The sequence below is a fragment of the Austrofundulus limnaeus genome, unplaced genomic scaffold (genome assembly GCF_001266775.1).
Source record: "Austrofundulus limnaeus strain Quisiro unplaced genomic scaffold, Austrofundulus_limnaeus-1.0 Scaffold48, whole genome shotgun sequence".
Taxonomy (NCBI): domain Eukaryota; kingdom Metazoa; phylum Chordata; class Actinopteri; order Cyprinodontiformes; family Rivulidae; genus Austrofundulus; species Austrofundulus limnaeus.
The window spans coordinates 1,145,492-1,157,709 of record NW_013952450.1 but is presented as its reverse complement, the minus strand read 5'-3'; the positions used below and the strand labels follow the sequence as shown (position 1 = coordinate 1,157,709).

At 38.3% G+C, this 12,218-nt stretch overlaps 2 protein-coding genes across 4 annotated transcripts in view; both read left to right on the top strand.

Moving 5' to 3' along the window:
* Positions 1-8,393, top strand: part of wdr90 (WD repeat domain 90) — a gene marked incomplete in the record, with an annotated part of 22,990 nt that extends 14,597 nt beyond the window's left edge. The window contains 16 exon segments of the mRNA XM_014008180.1: positions 399-562; positions 661-740; positions 832-934; positions 1,240-1,361; positions 1,597-1,753; positions 1,881-2,071; positions 2,195-2,363; positions 2,472-2,592; positions 4,264-4,435; positions 5,444-5,566; positions 5,708-5,876; positions 6,043-6,173; positions 6,450-6,593; positions 7,676-7,792; positions 7,899-7,983; positions 8,073-8,393. Coding sequence (XP_013863634.1) covers positions 399-562; positions 661-740; positions 832-934; positions 1,240-1,361; positions 1,597-1,753; positions 1,881-2,071; positions 2,195-2,363; positions 2,472-2,592; positions 4,264-4,435; positions 5,444-5,566; positions 5,708-5,876; positions 6,043-6,173; positions 6,450-6,593; positions 7,676-7,792; positions 7,899-7,983; positions 8,073-8,230 — 2,206 coding nt within the window.
* A 984-nt stretch (positions 8,394-9,377) lies between these two features.
* Positions 9,378-12,218, top strand: part of rhot2 (ras homolog family member T2) — a 19,302-nt gene continuing 16,461 nt past the window's right edge. For all 3 annotated transcript variants that reach the window (XR_001310202.1, XM_014008178.1, XM_014008177.1), the window contains exons 1-2: positions 9,378-9,538; positions 11,113-11,171. Coding sequence is in view for 2 of the 3 variants with exons in the window: in XM_014008178.1 (XP_013863632.1) it covers positions 9,502-9,538; positions 11,113-11,171 (96 nt within the window). In the remaining variant the exon portion in view is untranslated. The remainder of the gene's footprint in view (positions 9,539-11,112; positions 11,172-12,218) is intronic.

The window sequence follows — 12,218 nt, the reverse complement described above, 5'->3', positions numbered from 1 at the left end:
GGAGCCTGACATCTGTCGTCATCACGTCACCTGCCTAAAGGCGTGATTAGAGGTGGCTTCAGCCAGGACACGCAGGGGCGTGGTTCCCATACATATGTTGTACCTCGTTCCTTTCCTTCAGGGAACAGTAGTTATATGCATAACATTACGTTTTGTTGTGTCAGAGCCCCTGCACAGAACCGGTGCAAACAGCAGCTAGATTGAGTTGAGGTCAGAGCTGTTTGTCTGCTTTCTTCATTGTTTCCACAACTTTTATTTTTAGTTCTGTTGGAGTGAGTGAATGACTGTGATGATCATCAGGCCCTGGATTTATGACAATAAAAACGTCTTGGATCCATTAATTTACTAAGTAAAGTACCAGTTGATTAGATTGATTTTCTTCTCTTGTCTCACTCAGGTCTGGGTTCCTTGTCTTTTGGTGAAAACAGCCCAGCAAACCAAACCGGTCCAGTTCCTGTCACGAGTCCCGATCGGACTTCTGATCCCACATCTGCTGTCTCCTTTCTTAAAGTCACAGACCTGGAGAAACCATCTCCTCTGAATGTAAAAAACATGGAACCTGGTAAAAACCTCAGTCTAGTGTTACCAGTCAGCTAACTTTGTGTGTGTGATTTTTTTAAACGAACATTTTCAATTGTTTTTTCATAATTTTTGCTTTAGTTGAGTTGAATCAAGATAAGCCTGTGCATCCAGATTGCTACAAACACTTTTTCCCCTTCAAGACCTCCTCTCTTGATCAGGTTAGGAGCATTTTATTCATTGATGGATTAAAGTTAATGTGTGTGTGTTTGTGTTTCTAATTGATTTAAACATTTTTTTTATCCTATCCAGACTGTTGTAACTCCCCAAAAAGATGAAGAAGGCATGGAGCTAAAAGCGGTGATTGGCTACAACGGAAATGGTCGCGGCAACATGGTGTGGAGCCCTGATCGAGGTTTATACAATTTAAACATACTTCCCAAAGTTAAATGCATCTGCTAAGCTGTTGCAGTAAAGTAACAATAGTTTTTTTTTTCTTTTCATTACTTATAAGGTTGTGATCCAAACTCCAACTTGAACGTTGAAAAGATTAAATTATCATTCTAAACTGAACATAAACCTGAAAATAAAATGCTCTCTGCTCGCTTCATAGTATTTCCTTTGTTTTATTTATTTATTTATTTAGTTAGTTAGTTAGTTATTTAATTAGTTATTTAATTAGTTAGTTTGTTGTAACCAAGCAATAATGGCCTACTGCAGGTTTGTTTGCGTACTCCTGTGGTTGCGTTGTGGTGGTGGAGTATCTTCATTCACAAAGTCAGAGTCACCTGCGGGGCCACAGCCAGGAGATCTCCTGTCTTGCTCTCACAAATGATGCACAGGTACATTTAAAGAAAAACAAAAAACTTCACTGTTTTATAAAGATGAATTCAAACCTGCCTGTAAGATTGTGATTTGTTGTCAGTTCGTTCAAATTTATGACTTTTAAAAAAGAGAAAAAGTAACCATAAGTGGACAAGCAAAGCCTTTTACAAGTTTGTTTTTAAAGCTAAAAGGTTTGGGAACAACTGGTATAGAGTATAGTAAGTTGTGTTTTGCATCTGCTTTGTTCTCCAGGTCTTRGCGTCAGCATCTTACAACAGTGACAACAGCAGAAGCCTCATCTTGATTTGGGACATTCAGAATGGAGTTTGTCGCAGTACCGTCTCCTATCATAAGGGGGCAGTACAGAGTCTCGCTTTCTCCCAGGATGACCTCTTATTTCTTTCTGTTGGTTGGTAAAATTCATCTTAAGTCGCTTGAATTATTTTACCTAATTAAAGTGCAACAAACATTGAATCTGTGTGGAATCGAATGACTCTGCTTATAATTGCCGATTATTTGTTACGTTTGTGGTATAGGTGATTTTTCTGACCCAAGCTTGGCTCTGTGGAGCAGTAAGAACTTCCAGTTGATGTCCAGTGTGAGGTTGACGGGTCCAGTTCATGATGCTGCCTTCAGCCCCTCAGCAGCTAATCAGATGGCATGTGTGGGCAGTCAGGGGCTTTATTTCTGCCTCCTCCACACACAGGGACCAAACGTTGACCTCAAGGTGAATTCCTGCATTTATAGTTTACATTTTGCTCCAGTTTACTTTTTACTTGTCTGGATTTTGAGTGAGAAAAATCTGTACCTTTTGTTTAGTTTAACACCATTTTCTTCTTTACCTATGTAGGTCCAAAAGGTGACAGCACCAGCTGAGGTGGGTGATGTTGAGCTGACAGCTCTGTGCTACCATCTGGACTACTTTCTGTTCACAAGCACTAATAAAGGACATGTTTGTGCCTGGGACATTAAAACACAGAGCTGCTTCATGATCTGGGAAGCCTCTGATGGAGAAATAGGTAAAAATGGACACTAAAAATAAAATTGTAGCTTTTAAAATATATACATTGTCACATGGCTCACTTAATTTAACCCAGAGTTTGGACTGATATATTTTTTTTGTGCAGGTGTGCTGCTTTGTCGAGGAAATTGTTTGTTGACAGGCAGTAACACACACTGGCTACGTCTGTGGGATGTTGAGGCTGTCCGGGATTTTAGGTCCACGGGTAAAGTCTGCAGTGTAGATGGGTATGTAGACAGTTACTAGACAGAGTCTAGTGTTACATAAAGTACTTATATGATGTCATCATGTCAGTGGGTCCAGAGGGAATGTGTTTGCAGAAGTCTAGATTGTTTCACTTGTCTTGTTTTTTTTTTTTGTATGTGTTTTTCATAAATACATCAACGTTCTTATTCAGTTCAAAAATATATTAGCATTTAACCTCAGCTTTTTTTCTTAATGTTTTAATCACTTTAATCACATATATTGGATAAAACCTTCCTGTGTAAACAAGATAGAACTTGATGCCAACAGTCACTGATGTCCCCTGTCCCCTGACCAACTGTTAGCAATTTTGTTGGAATCATCACAGGCCTTCATTATTTGAATAATCTCATAAGGTGAACAGACGGATGGATGAATGGGGGGCTAAAGTGGTCTTGTTAAACTACTTTACAAACGTGCTGAGCTGGTCTCCCTTATGATGCACGCAAAATTTGGTTCAGATCGAATCATGTATGTGTGATTTAGAGGCCAAACGTATGTCAAGGGCATGATGTGAATTTAGGTCACGCCCCCCAAAATTGGACTGCATTCCTGTAGTGGGGTGGATTAGGATTGACCATGGGAAATTGGGTGCAGATTGGCTGAAATATGTAGAAGCAAGTGAGATGCAGTTCTTATCTGTGTTCTGACACAATTTGTTGCTGATTAGGTCAAGAGGGTCAGAGATGGAGCTCTTCAAGCCAAAGATAGGTCACTTCGTGTTGTCAGTGGGCGGGGTTTTATTGATGTCATATGACCACATGGTATGTCAGGCATTCAAAATGGATAGCTCATACCAGCTTTGGTGTATTTTAGCCTTTCTATGTGAAAGTTACAGCTTTCTGAAATTGTAATGGACAGACAGAGCATTTTTAAATCTTTAAGAATGGGGGACAATAACTGTTCTTTTATTGTTAACTTTGTTTGCAGCTGCATCAGCTCTGCACTAATTAATAATTACTTATGTCCATTCTGCATTCTTGCTATAAGCGCATCCATTTTATTTACCTGATGTCCCACATTTTCTGTGACATTTGAACAAAACAAAAATCAAAATCTCCTCCTTTTTTCATTTTCTTTTTTTCTTCTGATCTTAAATGTTCAACTTCTGTTCTTTAAACTTTCTGGGATTTGAGGTCTTGCACCAGAAATAACTTCAGGTTCTAAAAGCTTAATTAGCTCTGGTATTTTACTCAATATAACAAATAGTAAAATGTTCCAGAAGTGCCTGTATCAGTTTGTTGTAGCACTGAAATAAAACCACCATAGAAAAAAAGATCTTCGGTATAACAAATAAAATACTGATCATCAGTCAATAGGCACAAAGAAAAGCTTGTGATCTATTGAAACACACTGCCACTAGTAATTAACAAGTAAATTTTAACTGAACTTATTGTTGTGTTTAATGTGTTTTTGTTCATGAAACTGAACTCACATTTATGTTTAAAGACTAAGTTTTAATGGAGTGGGTTTCTGTGGCTCTTTTAATCTACAGCAAGGTGTTCAGCATATATGGTTTTAACTCTTTTAGCTCATATATTATCATTTGACATCCTTTTTGTGGCAATTGCTTGTCAGTGTGTGATACTTAAAGTAAGCTAAGAAAGAATAGTTTAATAATAGTTTTTATATATTTACCTTCTTGTGTCCTGCAGTGAGACGAAGGTGGTGTTGGAACAAGAGATGATGCTGGACGGGACGGTGGTCAGTGCAGCGTTTGATAACTCCTTGGAGATGGGCATTATTGGGACCACCGCAGGAACCCTCTGGTACATCAACTGGTCAGACAACAGCAGCATCCGTCTGGTCAGCGGACATCAAACCAAGGTAACCAGTGCCAGCTTTGAAGGAAAAAAAATAACCTTGATTTTCATAAAAATTGATCTTTACAAAAAAGATAAGTAGTCCACATGAGTTTGTTGTGTTAAACTTGTCATCTGTAATGACATGACCTGAAACATTTCAGTTGCTCTTGTTTGGGCAACTGATGACTAAACTGGATGAAGCTATGTTAGTGAAGTGTTTGTGTCAAACAGCAGAAACAACCTCAGAATCTAAAGGTCTGCAGTCAGACTCCACATTTATCACCTATAAGCAGATGTGAGGTAATTTACCTGTGTTGTGTTCTGACCCAAGCCCGCCCACCTMCCCAGCTGTCTGCTCTGTCGCGAGTGGTTTTTTTATGCATATGACTCTGTGTTTATGATGTAAACATAGGATCAGAGCAGTTTTTTTAAAATCATCTCTCCTGTTGTGTATTTCCAAGCTGCAAAAAGGCAGCGCGACCGTGTTGCAGATGACCTGTTCACCTGTTCCCCCATGTTTTTGTCGTGTGTTTTCCTTGAATGGGTGATCTTAACTGCATTTCGTTCTTCATTGCATCCCTGATGTTATGTTTGAATGATAATAAAGCAAATCTGAATTTGAAACTGCAGCATTTGAAATGAAACCATTTCAGATATAATGTTATGTTGTTATATCTGAAATGGTTTTCTGAATCTATTTGTAAAAGAGGCAGCAGGGTCAGACTGTCTTTCAGCTTTTCTACCCATCTTCTGCTGCCATGGCATAAGTATCCAATGAAAGCTTCAAAGAAAAAAGAAAAAAAATTTTTTGTGGGGTTTTGTTTATTTTTCTGCTTCACAATTTTTAAAAGTTTCCTATAGTTATTTTTGCTGCATTGATTGTTGATAAAGGAAAGGTTTAAAATAGATAAGTAATTATTGCATCATCAGGAGCCATGCTGTTAACATAAACACACTCAGGTAGGAGGAAATACATTTAGTTTGGGAGRTTTTAATCTTTATTTACTCTTTTTTTTTCTCTCTCGTCCAGGTGAATGATGTYGTTTTTAGCTATGACGAGTGTCACTTTGCGACCTGCAGCGAGGATGGCAGTGTGAGGATATGGTCGACCTCCAGCTATGAACTGGTGGTGCAGTTTCAGGTCCTCAACCAGGTGAGAGAATACGTCTCAGAAAAGAGCAGAAGTTTGGAAGCCCAGCACTGATACTATATGTGATGTAATGTGCAGCTGTAGAAYATTCTAAGTCGACAAATCTTTTAATAAAAGTATGTTTGGCCGGTCTGTCTTGGTCAGACCTGTGGCTGTGTKTGCTGGAGCCCTTCTTCTAGTACAGACAGCATGACAGTAGCTGCAGGGTACAGTGACGGGACCCTGAGGATTTTCAGGCTCGTTTCGACAGAAATGGAAATGAAGCTTCATCCTCATCAGGTGGCTGTCACTGCCATCCAGTACTCTGCTAATGGTGAGGAAGAAATAGTTTTTCTTCTTGCATCCAGCTAAAATGTATTTTTTTTAGCTATCAGGATTTGTCACAATCTGATTTAAAGGCCCAGGGCTAACAGCAGTAAAAATRAGAGAAGCTTCATCCACAGAGCATCTTCATCGTTACCGTTTATGTCTGCCTTTAGGTCACGTGATCATTTCAGCGGGGAGGAATGGTCTAATAGCCGTGACTAGCCGGTTAAATGGAGCAACAATTCKTGTCATCAGGGACCACAAAGGAGCGACTGTTTCCATGATCCAATGTGTGAATGAACAGGTCAGCTTACTGAAGTCCAACCAAGACTACAGGCTTAGAGGCACAGACACAACAATAAGATCTCTGTAGGATGAAATACACATCACACTAGATTTTTACTGTAAATATGTTTGTAACTTGAATGAAACACCTAATTAGCAAACTTACTTGCAGAAAACAACATTTTAGATCATTTTGCTGTTTAATAGCAGAACTGTATTTAAGTTTTGTAACATTTTGTAAAAGATTATTTTTTTTCTTAGCCTTTTAAAAGCTGCTTTATCCTGTCACCCTCAGTGCAAGAAGTTTGGCCTGGAAGGAAGTGAGCTGTGGTTGGCTGCGAGTGCCGACAGACGCGTCAGTGTGTGGACTGCTGATTGGTCGAAGGAGAAGTGTGATCTCTTAGACTGGCTGTCCTTCCCCGCTCCAGCCCCATTTGCGGTACACTTTATGTTGGATTAAGCTGTCATTAAGTTCTCTGTATTATTTTCTCTTAATTTTATAGTTGTGTTTAGATGAAACACGATGACATCTTTGGTCATCGCATTTGATGCAACCATGAAACATTAATGTTACTAAATCAGGAATAAGACAAAGCAGACTTTTTAAATCTCACAGATCCTGAACACAATGGAGGACAGAATGGGTCCAGTTTCTGGGTGTTAAAGTGATGCTAACAGCAGTATTGCTAACATGGGCTAATATTTAAAGCAGTAACAAAGAGAGAGAGAGAGGAGTAAAGGAAGCCATCTTTGTGAAGAAAAACCGTCCACCATTAAACAGAGGTGGAGGCCTTCGTGTCCAGTTGTCTTCCTCCTACAAGGCTGTCTTTGCAAGTATGACTCCGCCCCCTGTGAGCAAAAGGTGTGAATCAGGACCCCAATGATACCAACACAAGGAGGGAGGGAGGGACAAAAGCAAGGGGATGTTGAACCCCCGCTTGCATTCACTACATTCACGTAACTCGACACGGGTCAGGTGATGGGGCACATGACCCTCTATGAACAATAGAGCCAATCAAGCCTATTGTAAGTCGATGACTCTATTTTGCATTTGACTAACCTGTTTGTCCACCAGGTGGAGGCAGGGCTTGTAAGGCTGAGTTTCACCTGAAACTCATCAGACTGAAGAAGTCTCTTGGAGGAGAGACGAAACGTTTCACTAAAGAAGAACCCATCCAGAGTTCCTACTTATTTTTTCTTTTTGATTTTTTTCTACCTGGATTACTGAGATGCATCAGGACAGTAACAAAATTTCATCATAGTGCTCACTATTCCAACTCCTGACTCACAGCAGAGGCATGTCTCTGAGTGACAGGCTTTTATTCCAGAACACAGGATCTGTGATGTAAGCATGTACCAAGCTGTACCGTTTTAACTGGTAGGAAAATTCAACTGCAGAAGCCACCGTTCAACCCTTAGAGGGCAGCACCAAGATGGTTTTAGACCAAATATTGTAGAAGAAAAAAAATATTTGGGGTTTAATTATTCTTTAATTTAATAAGTTTACTTTTTGTGTCGTAGGGTGACAGCCTGCCCCCCAGCCTGGCTGCCTTCTGCCCATCGGATCACAGCCTGGTGGTCTACTCTGGTTATGGAGTAGAAAAAGAGCTGACTTTCTACAGCTTAGTGAGCAAACAGGTAACGGTTCAGTTTTTATGTTTCACTGCTCAGTCAGTGAGTTGCTAACAAAACGCTCACAAATGTGTGTGAAAATCTAAATTTAAACATATCTATTCTCCAATAGATAATAAAAAAGATTGCGTTGCCCCACTGGGTCACCTGCCTGAGCCTCTCCTCTAAGAAGCAACTCATAGCTGTGGGATGTAAAGGTGAAGGCTGATTTAGTAAATTATGTTCCTGTGAATAAATCCCTGGCAGATGCTTATTAAAGTGTTCACTCTGTTTAATCTGACACCAGAGCGAGTGTTGAAGCTGCTGGAGTCCACCAGTGGAAGATTTCAGGACTTCTTGCTGCACAGCGACTCTCTGCAGACGTGTCACTTCTCTCCCTCCGGGACGCTTCTTTTATCTGTGGCTCATAACGAGGTCTTGCTGTGGGAGGTGCACGGCCTCTGAGAACCTCACATCTGTTTGGACATTTTAATATTGTAGGTTTGTCCACTACTGCACCCGGCAGGATTTTACTGTTCCAATATTCATTTGTTAGGATATTAGGTTGGAGTTTATGACCATATTTTGTTCATGTTTGGTTTTAAAATAAACTTTTTTATGAAAGAGATTATGCTTCCTGGCCTTTTTTTCTAGTGTTTGCCTTTTTTTAAAGCAAATAGAAAGGTCTTTTAATGCTTATATATGATTAGGAGATGCTACACGTGGTTCTAAAAGTAGATAGTATTATCTGTATTACGATGGAAACAATAAACCTCATCTTATTTTTTGCCAATGAATATTCTGAAGTGCAGACATCATTAATGATAAAATAAAAATGTTAGTCCTTAAACGTATCTCAACACAATGGAACTGCTTAATAGACTTTTTAAAATATATCTCCCCAGAAATGTTTCATTTGTCTAAGATCTAATTATTTGTTTCATTGACTTAAATAAAAAAAATTCTCACTGCTGTCTTCATGCTTTTTTGGTCCCTTAGTATGTTTCAAACAGGTTTTAGACTTCTGACTAGGGGGTGGAAATGTATTTGTTTATTTTGTTTTTTGCTAAGCTTTGTGTTCAGTCATCTTGAATAAGTTTTATAATTCCTTTCACAGTTTTATCTTTCAGCTCTCTCGTGTCAGTAAGCTGTAGCAGCTTGTCTGAGCCAGCATTTACATTTTAACCACATGCTACTTTGCCTATCTGTTCTTGTACAGTTATTTTAGGGATGCAGCTTGCAAACGATTATATCATTCTTTCCTAGTAATGTATTTGAGCTGAAATAAATACAACCATTCAATCCTTGGAATATGTTTTAGAAAGCCTAGATGGATGGATTTCAAATTAAAAGTTGTTTAAATGTGTTGGTTGGCAGTATAACAAGGTATTAATTTTATTTTCCTGGAAGTTATTATGTTTTTTTTAGACCAGCTTTGTGCCAAGTAAAATGGTAATCAGAAAGCTATTTATTATTAAATGAAAATCACTGCAATAAGTCTTTTTATAAATGTGTTGATGAAGATGCTGTTCGCAGTTTGTCCAGCAGGGGTCGTGGTTCTGCGGTCTTTAGGTTTGAATGAACCGGAACAGTACGGTTTTCACCTTGGGAGCGCATTTATCTCTGTGCTGAGAAGCGCAGGTTTGGTTTCAGCTAGAAAATTCATATTCAGATGAAAGATAAATATTTAATTGGCAGTTCGGCGCGTGTGTTTGGTTTTCAGATAGTGACGAAACATGAAACAAGACGTCAGGATACTTTTATTGGGAGAACGTAAGTCTCACACAAGTTTAGTCGATTAGCAAACATTAGCCGCTGAGGCTAACTAACTTATCAGCATGAAAACGAGCTCACTTCGGTCACTTCTGATGTCGAAACCTGCGTTAGTAAACATTCCAAAAGTAGCTCTTTCAGATAAAAATATTCGTTTTGCGGCAGCTGCTTTGTAAATATGAATTTCCGGTGTGTTAGCTTGGATTATTTTTACTCCAAAGTAAGTTTGAAGTCACACTGACACTGGAGCTCAATTTTAATATTTTCCTCCTCCAGTTTACCTCTGAAAGTCTTTTAGATGAGATACTAAAACCAGTCTTTTATGAAGGCATGTCATATTAGGCTCAACACATTTTATAATGTTGTAATAAACAGCCAGAACCCGTGTATGAGGTCATTTTATGAGATGCAAAAGAAGGAAGAGGCCTAAAAATAAACATTTGTGAGCACACACGTTTCAAATTTTGGGAAAAATCTGTTATATAGTGTAGATATTTAGACCCTAAACCTTTCTTATACTACCTGCCATACAGCCTGCAACAGGTGTAAAGTCTTCAGTCAACTTCAATCCCTTTAGGGCTCTGTACACAGCAGCTAAGGTTACACAGCTTCAACTAATCAGCAAAATATTTTACTACAGACAGCAAACTCCTGCAGTTCTTCCTATTGTCATGACTGATTGATCTGTTTATTTTGTACTTTAAAGATTAAAAACCTATGTAAACTGAACGTGTAATCCTGTAACACACAAACATTTCAGTAATAGCAATCCTGTGTTCGAGAAGGAATAATAATAAACTTGTGATCATAATCTGAAACATTACCATTTTTACATAAGTATATAGAGCTGAATTCATTTATATGCACATAAATATTTCTTTGTAAATAAACCTACATTTTCCTACATTCTCATGCTCATATCCACACAAACTGTCTAATAATAGAAATGTATCTTTAGCTTATATTGCTTTATAAAGTGAAAACATTTGGACATTCCTATTATTCAGCTGTAAATGTGTTCTGTAATTTAACAGAAATACAAAATATTAATAATAATAAAGTTATTTTCTTGACTGATTTTCTTTAAAAGCTGCTTCAGACTACTGCAGCTCAAGCTGTGATCTAGTATTTTTTAATATTTAACATAAATAGTAAAGAATTTTCCCCCATAAATCAAACACTTCTTTGCAGGAAAACCTTTTTGTGAGGAAAAGTCAAGGCCTCATCAGTTTTCTAGTGATTTCTCACTGAGCCCTTCCTAACTTAAGAACCTCTCTATCCAGTCTTTAGCTATCTTCACCTCTGGGATACTTGACCAGCCACTATGGCAGCCATCGCTGCAGATAAACACAACCCATTTCTGTGGCTTCTGCCAAGCTTTTATTCCCCAGAGAGACCAGAATCTGCTCACATCTCCTGTTTAAAACCGTCCTCCTCTCACTTATATATTGACACTTGTGAGTTGAAACCAGGATTGATGGCTGAAACGTAACCACTCTCATGGTCAGCAGCTGCTAACGTACAAACCCAGGTGAAGTAATCTTATTCTCTCTGCATTTTTTCCCCTCTAACAGCCAAGGTGGGGAAGACCTCCCTCATCATGTCTCTGGTTGGAGAAGAGTTCCCAGAAGAGGTAAGTGTGAACACAGATAATGAAGTCCACTCTATGGAGCTGAACACCTTCACATTTATTACCTTGTTGAAAAGTTAATCAGCTTCAAGTAACAATAAATGGCCCTCAGATGTCTAGTCTGTAGTTTTTTCTGACTCAAACCTGTAAAAATAATAAGAAAAAACATGATGGAATATAAAAAATGGTTATTTATGTTAAAGAAAAGCCAAAATAACCAGGTTRTCAGGTGTGTAAAGCATGTGTGGGTTATGAATGTACAGATCACACCAGGCTTGGCTGTGTCTGATGCCTCTGCTAGCCTGGTTCACCTGTAAAGCAAAACAAAGACAGACCCCTGAGTGGTGAGGTCATCACAGCAATCATGTCTCATTAAAAAAAAACAACCAAGCAAAATAAACTTAATTTCTTATGAAACTTATAAGAGCTTAAATGAATTGTGCTTCGTTTTGATTTTGAATTTTGTTCACTTGTGTTTTCTTTGTATAAACACTTTTTTTCTGTTTTATTACCCTTTTTGTCCTGTTTCTTTCTTAGTAGTTTAGCCCAGAAACACTTGGCTTTGTGCTCTGTTTGTATTTTTGTTTTCCTTTGTTTTCTTTCTTTCTTTTTTTTTTCTTTTTCTTTTTTTTTCCTATGGACTTTTTTCGCAGATACCATCTTTTCCTAGCACAAAGTATCACAGTCCAGTTTGGGGCATCAGGTCCCTGTGTGTGACCTGAACWAGTGTGAAAATGGTGGAAAGTGGTGGAGATCACTGTGTCGTCTTTTACTTGTGTATATATGTGCACCAATGATTACAGATACATAAAAATATAAGTTAGAAAATGGAATAATGAAACTGTCACACGGTGGTCCAGTGTTATAGTACAGGTTTTRTATTATAGAATTGGTYTGGTATTATATTACAGGTCCARTRTTATAGTACAGGTCTAGTATTATAGTACACATCTAGTATTATAGTACAGGTCTAATATTATAGTACAGGTCTAATATTATATTACAGGTCTAGTATTATAGTACACATCTAGTATTATAGTACAGGTCTAA